Genomic DNA, 14,451 nt, shown 5'->3' with positions numbered 1-14,451 from the left:
TCAAATTAAACAACAATTTCAATTTTAATTAAATTATTAAAATCGCTCTTTTGGTGTGAAATTGTGCTTTCCCACTTTAGTGTCCCGTGAGTCCGTGCACCCACTGGTGGTGGGATTACTAAGTATCGTATCTATATTCTATCGAGTACCCTTATATCGAATGCTCTTGATGAATCATGTTATATGCTAGGTAGGTAGCAAATAAAGTCAAGCTTCTTGAGCACAACAGTTTAATCTCAAGGCTGGAAGTCTCCCAAACTCCTCGATATCTAGATTGGTAATAGAGATGGAAAATTGACCTTGTAATTTTTAGATGTAGTTCTTTGACTGGCTACTAGGTACTTGACTTCCCTGACTAAACATCAACTTAATGTTCGAGAAACCTCAAGAACAATCAGATCTCCTCAAGCCAACAAGCAAAGAGGCATTTCTTTGTCACTCACTGGGTCTTGAATACAACGGAATTGATACTTCCTACAACAATCACAACAAAGAAAATACCAATCTTGACTTACCACTTGTAACCATGCAGACACCCAGAACAACTCCCTCCAATCCCCTATATAAACACCAACTTCATCCCCCAATCCATTCATCCCCGAGTCCTATCGCAACCGCAACCCTACTTTCTTGAAACGAATCCAGACACGAAGAAAAAGTAGTAACCCACCCCCAAAACCACCAACATGAAGTTCATAACTCTAACCCGTCTATCAATCCTCATCGCACTCACCACCGCAATTCAACTCCCAACCCATGAACCACACTGTTCTAACCACACCCATGCATCTCACAGTAATCATACTAGAGTATCGACTTATACACCCATTCCAACTACCATGCTCACATTACTCGGTGGTGTATTTGTGCAGACGACGATGCCAGCCATCACTCAAACTGCAGATTGAGAATGGCTGGATATGATGCTAGTTGTGTGTGCGAGAATGAGGGATAGATGTGTATGAATGGTGAGTAGTGAGAGAAGAGAGAAGGGAATAAATATTCTTGTTCTTGGGGTATGATGCGGTTTTCTTATCATCTTGAATTATTATTAATTAATATTTTTTTTTCCACTTTGAATTTTGAATCTTGAATCTTGAATTGTGCTATCATATATTGTATCTTTAGACTTTCGAATTATAATACCTATAGAGTAAGATTATCGACTTATTATATAATCTAACCTTTTATATAACCTAAATTTCACATACTCGTATAATACCTAGGTATACTAGGAATATCATCCCATCCCTTTTAATAATATAAAATTTTATCAGTCTTCCCATTCATTACTTCAATTTTATATAGATGTCATCTGCGATGTTGAGACGACACGTGATCATTTTGCATATCTATCTCATATCGTACATATCAAATATCCTCAGTATCTCATCCGACGTTCTGATCTGAGTGAAAACATTACTAGATCCTCCTTGACCATTTCCACTTCATTTGAATCATTAACTTACTGTTTATCTCAACATATCTCATCTCTCATCTCCACATCTTCGCATTTTAGAAAAGCTCTTTAGACTTCCCCTTCCCTCCCTTCCCTTCACTACCTTTCCCAAGCTTTTTGGATACAACAAGATTTTAAGACCGTGCGACAGCAAGCATGGCATGGATAACCGATACGAGCGAAAGATAACAGAATCAATTAATCGTGATCTACAACGCAGACACTACCGGTACGAGATAAGAAGATAGGATTGAATCGAATTGAATTGAATCCTTTCTAATCCATGATCACGATTGAAATCCTCGAGTATGGATGCTCATACAATCAGAAAAATAACAAGATTTCTCTAGATGTTAACAACACATAGGTAATCAATTTCCCCGGTTAGTTGAGGAGCCACATTATTTCAGGTACTGTCATCCCATCCTATCATTCAGCTACTCGACCTCGTCTGCCTCCTCATCGTCGTTATTGACCAAAAGCTTTAATCCGGAAATCTGCAGACAAAAGTTCACTGACCAATGACCATGGATCAACCATAACCATGATCGTAACCATCTAAAAAGCGGGGAAAAGCCATACGGAATCACGGAAATTGTCTTACTCATTGAGGAAGTTGATAGGTCAATTGAAAGTCATCAAAAGTCATTGAGAGGACTACATTGGGTCTAATCCTGAATGGGAAGGTGCTTACCCCAATTGAATACCGATGATTAAGCTTTTGGTGGTGCTTGGCAGATGCACCTGCCGCATATGTGATAAAGCTTCAAAGCTACCCTGGTGTACCTTATTACATGGCTCGGATGATACTCTTTGGTATCACATCGGCTTGCCATGGCGGGGCATGTCAATATCATCGTGAACGATCATTCGCTCAGACGAGATCTTCACCTGCAAGTACCAAGATTGTGCGGCCGACATACATGAGGGTTGCCAGGTACAAGGGGAAATTCGATGTTGTGTGATCCGAGGTGTTGATGGCAAAATAGAATTGGCAGAGGTTGGGGAAAGTGTTGATAAAGAGCTGCATTTCCCGGGCGTCAAGTTGGATCTGGTACCTCTTCACCCCCTTCTCGAGTCACCGCTTCTTCTCTCCTTCATTTCCTCACCGTTTCCACTTTCTCCCTCTTCATCTTTGAAGATTTAATCGATTGCCTGACAATTGATATCATCAAACCTCTTCAATCATGATGTATCCCAAAACCGCCATTTGTGCGGGTTTGCTTTCCCAAGCTCTCCCAGCATATGGTGCCGTCATGGAGAAATTGGCTGCAGCACCTAGCGGATGGACTGCGGCTTCAGAAACAGATTCAACTGCAGCCATCACCCTCACAGTTGGTCTCGCTATGCAGAACCTCGATCAATTGGAAGCCAAACTTCTTGCCGTTTCCACACCAGGAAACCCAGAGTATGGAAATCATCTCGATATTGATGAAGCCAATGCTTTGTTTGCCCCTTCTGCGGATGCAAGCAGCGCGGTGACTTCATGGTTGACAAGTGCTGGTGCTCAAAATATCGTGAGCGATGGATCGACCATTTCCTTTGCCACCACAATTGAGAAGGCCAATTCGATGCTTAATGCATCATTCAAAAGCTATACAAGCAATGGCGTAACGAAAGTTCGAACTACTCAATACTCCGTCCCGGATGATGTTGCCGAACACATCGAGCTCATCTCTCCAACAACTTACTTCGGAAAGACCGTCGCAAATGTGCCAACTAAAGTTACAAAGAGAACTACTTCACCTTCGAAAGTAACAGTTGATGCTGCTTGCTCAACATCCATTACTCCTAAGTGTATCAAAGAATTATACAACATTGGAAATTATACCCCTTCAGTTTCATCCGGAAGCAGAATTGGATTTGGTAGTTTCCTCAACGAATCAGCTCTCTATGCTGATCTCTTCCAATATGAGAGCTACTTTGGTATCCCAGAACAGAACTTCACAGTTACTTTAATCAATGGAGCTACCAACGATCAAAATGAAGCTACTGCTTCAATTGGCGAAGCAAATCTTGATGTCCAAAACATTATTGGCGTTGCTCATCCTTTACCTGTTCAAGAATTCATCACTGGGGGCTCTCCACCATTCATCCCTAACATTGATTTACCAACTCCGGCCAACAACTCCAATGAGCCATATTTGCCATATTACGAGTACTTGTTGTCTCAACCAAACTCCGCTTTACCACAAGTCATCTCAAACTCTTATGGTGATGATGAAGATGTATGTTTTCTCCAATTCTCTTCATCCTTGATGATCCATTGCTAACCCATTACTTAGACAGTTCCATATGCATACGCCGTACGAGTTTGCAACTTGATCGGTATCATGGGTCTCCGCGGTATCTCCGTTCTTGAATCCTCAGGAGACACCGGAGTAGGAGCCGGTTGCGTTGCAAATGATGGTCTCAACACCCCATACTTCCAACCTCAATTCCCTGGTACATGTCCATACATTACATCTGTAGGAGGTACTCAAGCTGTAGCTCCGGAAGTTGCTTGGGATGATGGTTCAGGAGGTTTCTCAAACTACTTCTCTACCGCTTGGTACCAAGTAGCTGCTGTGGATGAATACTTGAGCAAACATATTAGCCCAAGCACCAAGGAATACTATGAGCGCTACACTAATTTCTCAGGAAGAGGTTTCCCTGATATTTCGGCACATAGTTTGACTCCTGAGTATGTTCTCATGCCCTATTGAATCTTGCTAAACATTTACTAACGAAAAATCAGTTACCAAGTCGTCTATGACGGTGAACTTTCCTCTTCAGGTGGTACTTCCGCCGCTGCTCCTGTTGTTGCCGGTATCCTCGGTCTTCTTAACGACGCACGATTTAAAGCAGGAAAACCAGCTTTAGGATTTGTTAATCCGCTCCTTTACCTTCTCGGCACAGGAGCTCTTAATGATATCACCGGAGGAGCTAGTGTAGGATGTAATGGTGTCAATGGACAGACTGGCAAGCCAGTACCTGGAGGAGCAGTTATTCCATATGCAAGTTGGAATGCGACAAAAGGATGGGATCCAGTTACCGGATTGGGAACACCAAATTTTGAGAAATTGAAGAAACTCGTTTTGAGTTATTAAACTCGCTCCCGAGATGCTGGATCAGTGGATGATGAATTGAAGAGCTAGAGATGAAAAGGTTCAAAAAGGTTATGGAGGGATTTGTACATAAATTACGTAGAAACGAATAATTGCAATAGTAAAGTAAATTGATAATTCTCAAAATCATGATCGCTTTCTATTGCATTGCATTGCATTGCATTTCATTTCAACGCATAGTTTTTTTTTCGTGACCAGACACCCAATGTACGAGTATATGTGATTGTACATACATATACACAAGGCATAGATAGGTATTGTAACTTGTAATTAGATAGATAGCATCGTATAAAGCTAACCGGACCAAACCAGACCAAACCGGACCGCACCGAACTAGGTGGGGTAAAGATACCCCCCTCTCACCCTGGGGTTTTCTTGAAAGGATTGGATTCTCGAGTTGTGATACTTTATCTCATTAGTCTAGGCGAGGCGAGAGACGAGCTTGTGAATGGATGAGAGGGGGAGAGGGGGAGAGGGGGAGTGGTGAGTGAGTGGGGAGATGAGAGGATGAGAGGATGAGTGGGGGAGGTGAGAGGATGAGTGGATGAGTGGGTAGGTGAGTGGGGAGATGAGTTACCCCGCATTAAGATTAATTAATTATTGATAGGTATTTAGGTAGGTAGCTGGAGGGTTTGGTGTTGTTATTGTTATCTGATGGGATGGGATGGAATGGGATGGGATGGGATGGGATAAGGGTGGGATTTTTTATCTAGATATCTAGTTTCTATAACCTACGGATAATTTGGAAATATTAGGTATACGAATTTATTAGGTATAATTATTAGGTAGGTAATTGTCAATATATCTAATTCTCTGGATAGTTGATATATGCGTTTGGATTTTGATGGATGATTTTTTGGGGGGCGGGATTTGCTGAGATATATGGTTTTATAAGGGGGTGGGATGAGATGAGATGAGATGAGAGAAATTGATGGATGGATGTGTGGATGTGTGGATGTGTGGGTATTATATATAGGTATGTGGTACACCATTGTTGCATAGATACGTAGGTAGATAACCTTAGATAACATTATCAGACGCTTATGAATAATATGCGTATGGATATTATGTAGGTACCTAGGTATGCAGGACTATCTATTCCATTCGAACCTTTTCCGATTATTCCATTTCATTCCGAATACTCCAATCCAGCTAGACTCGTGTAATAAAATAAATGGGATCGATTCGCCACGCAAAATGGATCTGAACGGAAGAGGAAGCTCAATGGATTATACTGCGAGACTGTGTTTCTTACGAGTACATTATATCTTATATCTAACAGCTTACATCATGATATCATATCATGAGATGAGATGAGTAATATCACCCCGGAGGAAATTTTATATACAGCTACCTAGCTGTAGTCGTAGACTCGCAGACAGCTAACCTAGCTGATAACTTGTCGCCATATCTACGAGTAATCGGGATAATTGATTTAGAGTCGAGGAACTTCGGGAACCCTGGGGTTTTGCAGCTAGCTATGTAGCTATTGGTGAGCATGATAAGGAAGGTAGAAACGATAAATTTATCAGGGTTGACAATCTGAACTGTGAGATTTGGAGCTCGGGGATTGTGAATCGATTTGGAAGTTTGGATTTGCGGACTTAGTATGTTGTGAGAATAGGGAGAAGGAGGGTTTCTACTGGAGCTGAGCTGAGAGGAAGGGGAGTGCTGATGACGATGACGATAGTTGCATATTCGATATGTACGTACTGGGGTTATATGCAATGCAATGCATGAACTACTAGGTAGTATCTACCTACACAGGTATCCAGATAGATTCGGAGTCGGGGTTTGCTGTTGGACAAATCGTCCTTGTTATGTCATGTTGAGGAAAGAACTGTGTTACTTATTCTTTCCTTTCTCTTTCTTTCTTTCTTTCTATCTTTCTTTCTATCTTTCTTCATTGTTTTTACTTGATTCTATCACGATTGCACTTGTTTAGCAATCTCAATTGCAATTGAGTGATTCTCTTCTATCCTAGAGTCTCAAACTCTAATTACCTAGGTAGTAATTAAGTAGAGAAATCGATCTCCCAAAGTGCAACTCTCAAACCATTCCCGGAATCGATAGAGTAACACCGCAAAAGATTTCTGTCTGGGAAACAAGCAAGATGTCGTTGAATATGAGACAAACAGTGGTTCTCCTTTTGTTCTTCGCATCGACAATTCTGGCAGGTCGCTTTTCGGATTTCTCCCATGCGAAGGGGTTTCATCCGGATTTGAAAGATAGGGTGGAGAGGAATAGGAAGAGAAATTATCCCGGGTATGGGCATGGGCATGGGAATGGGACGGAGGGGTTTCGGTTTCTGAATAAACATACGGAGGGTGAGTTTAAGTTGGGGTTTTGAGGGATTGGGAGAGGAATGGAGGAATTGAGAGAAAGGGGATGTTGCATCGTGCTGTGTTGTGGGATTCAGAGCTGACGAATGATCTTGCGTAGAATACAGAGTTAAATCTCTCCCCGATATCCCCTTTGATATCGGAGAAATGTATGCGGGATTAATGCCAATTGATATGAAAAATAAATCAAGAGGGCTTTATTTTGTCTTTGAACCCACGGTTGGAGAACCGGTTGACGAGATTACTATTTGGTTAAATGGAGGGCCTGGTGAGTTATACTTGTAATTTACTTTGGCATCTGGGATGGAAAACTGCAAGGAAGAAGCTAATGATCAAACTAGGCTGCAGTTCTTTAGAAGCCTTCTTTCAAGAAAATGGACGGTTTATTTGGAGTTGGGGAATGTATACTCCGCAGATTAATCCATATTCTTGGGTTAATCTTACGAATGTTCTTTGGTGAGTAGAACTACTGCTCTTACTGTATCCATCTGAGAGAAAACCATGACTGATAGTGAAAAGGGTCGAACAACCAGTTGGAACGGGATTCTCGATTGGTGAAGTAACTGCTACAAGTGAAGAAGACATCGCAGAGGATTTTGTCAACTTTTTCTTGAATTTTCAAAAGACGTTTGGGATTAAGAATTTCAAGATTTATGTTACAGGAGAAAGTTATGCAGGAAGATATGTCCCGTATATATCTTTGGCTATGTTGGAGAGAAATGATGCGGAGTATTTTGATGTTTCTGGTAAGGATTTTCTAGTCATCGAATCTCAAGTAATCCTATCACTAACATCAAATAGGAGCTTTAGCTTATGATCCCGTCATTGGCTCCTATGTATATGCCCAACAAGAAGCACCAGCCGTTCCATTCCTTCTCCAGAACAATAATATATTCGGCCTAAACGCAAGTTTTGTAGCTCATTTAGAAACACTTCATGAATCATGCGGCTATTCGGATTTCATATCACAATATTTAACCTTTCCACCATCTGGTGTTCAACCCCCTAAATACTTCGACTATAACAATGAAACTGATCTAGCGTGTGATCTTTGGGGTTCGATCTACTCTGCAGCATACGGACCAAACCCCTGTTTCAATGTTTACGAAATCGTTACTCAGTGTCCTCTTCCATCCGATCCACTAGGTTATCCAACGGACTTACAGTATCTATATCCAGGATTCGATCAAATCTATTTCAACCGCACAGATGTGAAAAAAGCCATGCATGCACCCATGGAAATCGACTGGAACGAATGTTCCGGCCCCGTATTCATCGGAGGAGACGACGGCAAAGGAGGACCCGAACAAGAAGGTGATCTCAGTGCAGATCCCATTCAATCCGTTCTCCCCCGCGTCATCGAAGCTACCAATCGTGTCCTCATCGCCAATGGAAATCTCGATTACGAAATCCTCACCAATGGCACACTTCTCGCGATTCAAAATATGACGTGGGGAGGAAAAATGGGGTTTCAAGAGAAACCGGCGAAACCGATTGTGATTACGTTGCCGGATTTGCAGTATGGGAATTTGTTTATTGACGAGGGATTTGGACCGGTAGATGAACCGCAGGGAACGATGGGAGTGCAGCATTTTGAACGCGGGTTGATGTGGGCGGAGACATTTCTGAGTGGACATATGCAGCCCCAATTTCAGCCGAGAAGTAGTTATAGACATTTGCAGTGGGTTTTGGGGAGGATTGATGAATTGTAAATAGATATGTTTAATGAATAGGTGTGTGAGAAGTTGAGATTGGTAGGTGTGAAGACTTGGGAATTGATGGGTTTATATTATATTGATGAGGAATGAGTGGTGAATGTGGAATCTTTTGATAGTGGTTTATTTATTTGTTAAAGGATGAGATACTAGTAGTTAGATTCTATATAATAAAAGCTGATGGTGAATATATAAATATATATATTTGTATTGGAGAGTAACCGAAGTGCTCACTTGACCCTGCTAATCACAGTAATTCAAACTCCAAACTTCAAAAGCTGACTGGATAATCGATGATGATGATGATAAATAAGTTTTTCCTTCTTCTAATAATTAACTTAAGTCTTACATATATTGTTTTATTAAGAGTAAAGATTTAATATTTCAATCAGTTTTGGTTGTTTCGATTATAGAGATATGTAGATGAATTAATGAATGAATAATGAATAAAAGGAGACGAAGGAGAGAAATAATAGATCTAATAGATCTGATAATAAATAGGTATTAATATCCCTTATGCGATGTCTGTACTCTCTCATCTTATATATTCTCCTAGTTATTATTCTTGCTGCTAGCTTGCTTCCTATCTTCCCATCTTCCTCTTCCTCTTCCTCTTCCTCTTCCTCTTCCTCTTCCTCTTCCTCTTCTCTTCCTCTTCCTCTTCCTCTTCCTTCCTCTTCCTCTTCCTCTTCCTCTTCCTCTTCCTCTTCCTCTTCCTCTTCCTCTTCCTCTTTCCTCTTCCTCTTCCTCTTCCTCTTCCTCTTCCTCTTCCTCTTCCTCTTCCTCTTCCTCTTCCTCTTCCTCTTCCTCTTCCTCTTCCTCTTCCTCTTCCTCTTCCTCTTCCTCTTCCTCTTCCTCTTCCTCTTCCTCTTCCTCTTCCTCTTCCTCCTGCGTACATTCCATTCTCCATCCTCTCCGCTCCGCAATCCCCGCATCCGCACTATAGAGCGAAATTCGAAACAATTTCATCCAGCTCGATCGCATCGCAGCGCTCACAAACTAATTCTCCCACTTTATAGTGCGTACGTATATTCCATGTTATCCATCGTTCAGCTCACAGAAGAGAGATAGAGATAGAGATACAGATACAGATACCAGTCTATTTCCTGCTACAAGTAATGAACAACCCCCCTTTCCTAAACCCGTCTCCTAGAAATTGCCAAATCTCGCAATGCAAAAGCAAACGCTGCTGCGCAACGAACCTTATTTGAAATCAGCATAGCTATTAACACGCCTCCAGACTTGAGTGGCTCTCGCATACAATGATGATCGTAGGACTACTCACGAGCTGGAAAGATCACTCACTGTCAAACTTGCAGTCCTTGACTTCAACTACTAATGATCAATGTATTCAGATTCCGTCTCTTGTACTTGAGCTCTACGGAATGTATCGAGTCGAAACCAAGATGTGCTTGTAAGACTACATGCATATTTGAGATATGGGGAAAAAAGAAGACCGCTGCTGCAGTATTAATTTCGATATATAGAGATCCGAGATATTTTATAAGTTAGTTGGACACGTACTCTGAAATGTACCCTACATGATGTATATTAAATTTAAAGAAACATCGCCGGTTCAAATTCAATAACTGCTGAATACGTGTCAGAGTCTTGCATTGCGTGATTTCGAAGTCTAGGGACTGAACATGCCCCGATAATTCTAGAAATAGATATCTTATATAACTTGTGTTGTATACTCATACTCTAATGTAATGAAGAATATTTACATACCTACTTGTACCAAACATATTGTAACAGAATCAAAAGCAAATTTACATCCGTACTCCCATTTAACCGATTCATCTCCCATGTAATTCGTACAAACAATACAATCATTGATTCTTATCAAACCCTGCACCCCCAGCAGTAGTAAACTCCAATTCCTCTGTCAAATTCCCATACTGCGCAACCCAATAATCAACAAGATAATTCTGTCTTGCTTTCCACGGACCCCTGTCACCCGCCAAGGGCATATATCCCTTTGCCTTTTCCATATACGTACTACTCAAATTCAACATGGGTTGAGAGTTCATTTTATTGCCATGAACTTTCGGTACAGCTGATACTATATTATTCTCTCGCATGTGTTTAAGCAATCGAACTAATACTCCCGCAGTGGTATCGGCTCCCAATGTCCATGGGGCGTTTGTATACCCAATCACTGTTACTGCGTTAGGCATGTCTTGAAGCATCATGCCTTTCCACATATGTTTGGTAGAATATTCGTAGGGGACGCCGTCGATACTCACTTTGGCGCCACCGGCAAGTTGCATTTTAAGTCCAGTGGCTGTGATGATTATATCTGCATCGAGGCTTTTCCCTGATCCGAGATCAATACCAGATGATGTTACGGTTTTGATGGTATCAGTTACGACATCAGCTTTTCCCGAGTGAAGACATTTGAAGAAATCGCTGTCTGGGCAGAAGCATGGACGTTGTTCCCAAGGATTGTATTTGGGGCTGAAATTAGGATCGATGGGCATGGTTGATGGAATTTCCTTCATGGTTTTTGCTCGAAGGATTTTGCGAGCGGTGCTGGGGAACTGGCGACAGAAGTGGAAGAATAGTAATGGGAGTACGAGGAATCTCCAACGGATCAATTGGCTAGCCATCCAACTTGGAAGATATTTGCGCATGGAACTTCCAGTGGTGTCATTTGCGGGAACTCCTAGTATCCACGAGGGACTTCGTTGTAACATTGTTATTTTGGCTGCCTTGTCTGCCAGATTTGGTATCAGTGTAATTGCCGTAGCACCACTTCCAATAACGACTATTTTCTTGTCGGTGTAATCGAGATCTTGGGGCCAGAATTGAGGATGTATCCTCTTGCCCTTGAAGTTGTCTAGTCCAGGTATTTCGACTTTCAATGGCTCGCTGTAGTCATAATAACCTGTACTCCAAACGATCCATCGTCCTTTTATAGTGCTCTTTCTTCCACCAGCATCAACTGCCAATGACCATTGTTGTTGTTCCGTTGACCAGTCTGCCGACGTAACATTATGGTGAAATTGTATCTTCTTATCAATACCATATTCCTCAGCAGATTCTCGAAAATATTTGCAGATTGATTCACCGTCAGCGATTGTCTGGGAGCTCATCCATGGTCGCCATGGGAATCCAAATGTATATAAATCTGAATCGGATCTGATACCAGGATATCGAAATAGATCCCACGTTCCGCCGATTGCTCCGCGATTCTCGAGTATAGTGTAGGTCAAGCCCGGAAGTTCTGATTGGATACGACTGCAGAATGTTAGCTATCTAATTTGAGAATCTGGTACCCAAGCACTTGGATCGCTAAATAGAGTAATATGGATAAGAATTTAATGTCCAAGAATTAGGTCTTACTATGCAGCATTAATTCCCGATAAACCAGCACCAACGATAACAATGTCGTAATCGCAATTCCCAGATCTTTGGACAGAACCCATTATGCTTATTTTTGTTATTGTAAGTATCTACAGTAGGGAGGTATACACAGTAGATGTTGATGCTATCAAAAGTAAAGCTCGGTAAGAGATATAGTGGCGGGGTCAGAAAAAATAAGAAATCCAGACGGAGGAATTGGAGAATATAAAAAGCGACAGAGGAGAGGATATTCGAAGTGAATGTAGGAAATAGATCAAATATATACACCGAGGCTCACTATCTTAGATACATGAAACATTTGAAAGGAAAGCGGAATAGGTAATGTGATATTTGCATTTGCCGTTGAAACATGCTCTCAATCCCAACAAATGATACCGAGGCCCATCCATTAGAGCATATGTCTCTCGCAAAACTAAACAGAAACAAGCTTAGTTGGCGCTATTGGTGTCGGTGAGTATGGTGATGTGATCGGCATACGGACGGCTCTCAGATTCCTATAGTCCGTGGGTAGTTATTATTGGCCTTCATGTTTGATCAAAGAGAGGTTTGAATGATGATACATCGCGATTTAAGTCGGTTAACCTACTTTCGGGCCACCCCTGTTTTGGGTCACCCTTTCACACCAAAAATCACTTTTTTGGCTTATTGATATCTTCATCAATATGTAATATAATTTATTGAAAATATATATATATATAATTCAGATCGATTTAAGCTTATTCTAAAAAATTTAGAATTTTAGAATTCTTCTGGATTGAGATCCAGAGCTTTAAAATATCGATTTTTTGATTTGTATGGGAATCACATACAAATTTAAAACTTTTATGAAATCTTAAATAACTTTTTAACAACAATTATTAAAAAAAAACTATATATCTTTTTGAAAGTTTTGAGCTTAAATTTATATAGAAATTCAAAAAAAAATTAAAAAAAAATTAATAGATATAGAGATATAATATATAATGAGTTTAGAGTAATATAAATAATCCCTGTCATTTTGAGAGTACCCCTTTAAATATTTATTTATAAAAAAATTTCAATTTTTTTTAAATCCTTCGAAATAAATATATTTAAAATTATAGTAAAATTTTATAATTTATTTTTAGCAATTTTTATTAAAAAGTTATTAAAGATTTTATAAAAATTCTAAATTTATATATAATTTTTATACAAATTAAAAATCAATATTTTAAAGCTCTAGATCTCAATACAGAAAAATCCTAAAAATATAAAAATTTCAGAATAAGCTTAAATCGATCTAAATTATATATATATAGATTTTCAATAAATTTTATTTATAAATAAGAAAGTTATAAATTTCATTTTTGATATGAAAAGTGATCGAAAAGTGGCCCAAAAGCGGGGTGGCCAGAAAGTGGGGTACCCCGACTTATGGGGAAGATGATGGTGAGGGGTAAACTTGGCATGAATGAAGGGGCAAAATGGTTCCGAACCGAGAAGTTTTCAACGAATAGAATCAAACAGAATGCAATGAATACCTCGTGGATGTTAAACGCGTGATCCAGGAACTCGGAAGTTATGAGGGTTCTTCCGCCGTGGGCAACGTCACCAGGAGTCAGTCCTTCTTATTAATGATTAAGATTTGAAGTGGACAACTCTTTTCGTCCCTCTCGCTATTTCCTCGAATGTTATACGAGTATACGAGTGGTGAATAACCACGGCAAGGCATTTCGGAGTTTTAGAATGTCCATGTTTACCACGTCGACCTACATATACGATATCCCGAGAACAGAAAAGGGTTAGGGAGAAGATGGATCGGTCAAAAGCTTGACTGGCCAACATAGTATTTCTTAAATAGGGTTGGAATGGGGAAGGAATGCGGAAGGAATGCGGAGGGAATGCGGAGGGAATGCGGAAGGAATGCGGAGGGAATGGATGAAGAAAGATAGAAGGGCTCGGAGTTTCTCATCGTCAAAAGTTTGACCAACTTGCTGTCCAAGGATAGAGAAATTCAGAGCGATAGGGGAGTCCAAGGCAACTTCGTTAGGTCATCTTTTCTTCGAACAGGTTCCCTACTCGCAAACAGAGAAGGAACCACCCACTGCATTAGGATAAAATTACTTGGTGAACCTCATCTTGACACCTCAAACACTCCGTCAACTCAGATAAATCACCCTTGTTTTATTTTGGCAATATCTTTTACTAGCACACACACCCAACGAAAGACCTTTCATTCTGTATCATGGCATCAATGACAATCAATCATGATGTCAACTGCACCCCTCTTACCTCCTTTGACAGAATGTTTTCTCTTCTATACCCCGAACTCCGCCAGTATATCTTCGACTTGACCCGTTTCCACTACCCGCCTCGAATGGTTCACTATGATGCTCGTAAGATATGGGGATCTTCACTTCCAGTCACACTTCTTGCCCTTTGAAAGCAGAGGGCGTTTTCCTTGTCAGAATGAGGATACAATAGATCAACATAAATACACT

The 14,451-nt window shown here is 40.6% G+C and overlaps 5 protein-coding genes across 5 annotated transcripts; 3 read left to right on the top strand and 2 right to left on the bottom strand.

The window, feature by feature from the left end:
* Positions 1-686: 686 nt before the first annotated feature.
* Positions 687-908, top strand: EAF02_004465 (uncharacterized protein; the record flags this gene model as incomplete). Its single annotated transcript, XM_038900513.1, has 1 exon — positions 687-908. The coding sequence occupies one exon, from the start codon at positions 687-689 to the stop codon at positions 906-908; it is 222 nt and encodes a 73-aa protein (XP_038760220.1).
* Positions 909-2,646: 1,738 nt separating this feature from the next.
* EAF02_004464 (uncharacterized protein) lies at positions 2,647-4,548 on the top strand (the record flags this gene model as incomplete). The annotated part of the gene is made up of 3 exons (XM_038900512.1): positions 2,647-3,687; positions 3,745-4,142; positions 4,197-4,548. The coding sequence occupies 3 exons, from the start codon at positions 2,647-2,649 to the stop codon at positions 4,546-4,548; spliced, it is 1,791 nt and encodes a 596-aa protein (XP_038760219.1).
* A 2,131-nt stretch (positions 4,549-6,679) lies between these two features.
* EAF02_004463 (uncharacterized protein) lies at positions 6,680-8,620 on the top strand (the record flags this gene model as incomplete). The annotated part of the gene is made up of 5 exons (XM_038900511.1): positions 6,680-6,893; positions 7,009-7,176; positions 7,250-7,364; positions 7,428-7,654; positions 7,710-8,620. The coding sequence occupies 5 exons, from the start codon at positions 6,680-6,682 to the stop codon at positions 8,618-8,620; spliced, it is 1,635 nt and encodes a 544-aa protein (XP_038760218.1).
* Positions 8,621-9,175: 555 nt separating this feature from the next.
* On the bottom strand, positions 9,176-9,607 carry EAF02_004462 (uncharacterized protein; the record flags this gene model as incomplete). Its single annotated transcript, XM_038900510.1, has 1 exon — positions 9,176-9,607. The coding sequence occupies one exon, from the start codon at positions 9,605-9,607 to the stop codon at positions 9,176-9,178; it is 432 nt and encodes a 143-aa protein (XP_038760217.1).
* An 848-nt stretch (positions 9,608-10,455) lies between these two features.
* Positions 10,456-12,054, bottom strand: EAF02_004461 (uncharacterized protein; the record flags this gene model as incomplete). Its single annotated transcript, XM_038900509.1, has 2 exons — positions 10,456-11,866; positions 11,972-12,054. 2 exons carry the CDS (start codon positions 12,052-12,054, stop codon positions 10,456-10,458), a joined length of 1,494 nt encoding a protein of 497 aa, XP_038760216.1.
* Between the last annotated feature and the right edge of the window lie 2,397 nt (positions 12,055-14,451).

Source organism: Botrytis sinoallii (genome assembly GCF_014898435.1).
Source record: "Botrytis sinoallii strain Bc 23 chromosome Unknown BSIN_006, whole genome shotgun sequence".
In the NCBI taxonomy this organism is placed as follows: Eukaryota; Fungi; Ascomycota; class Leotiomycetes; order Helotiales; family Sclerotiniaceae; genus Botrytis; species Botrytis sinoallii.
The sequence above is the reverse complement of the archived record's forward strand: the minus strand, read 5'-3'. Positions and strand labels throughout refer to the sequence as shown.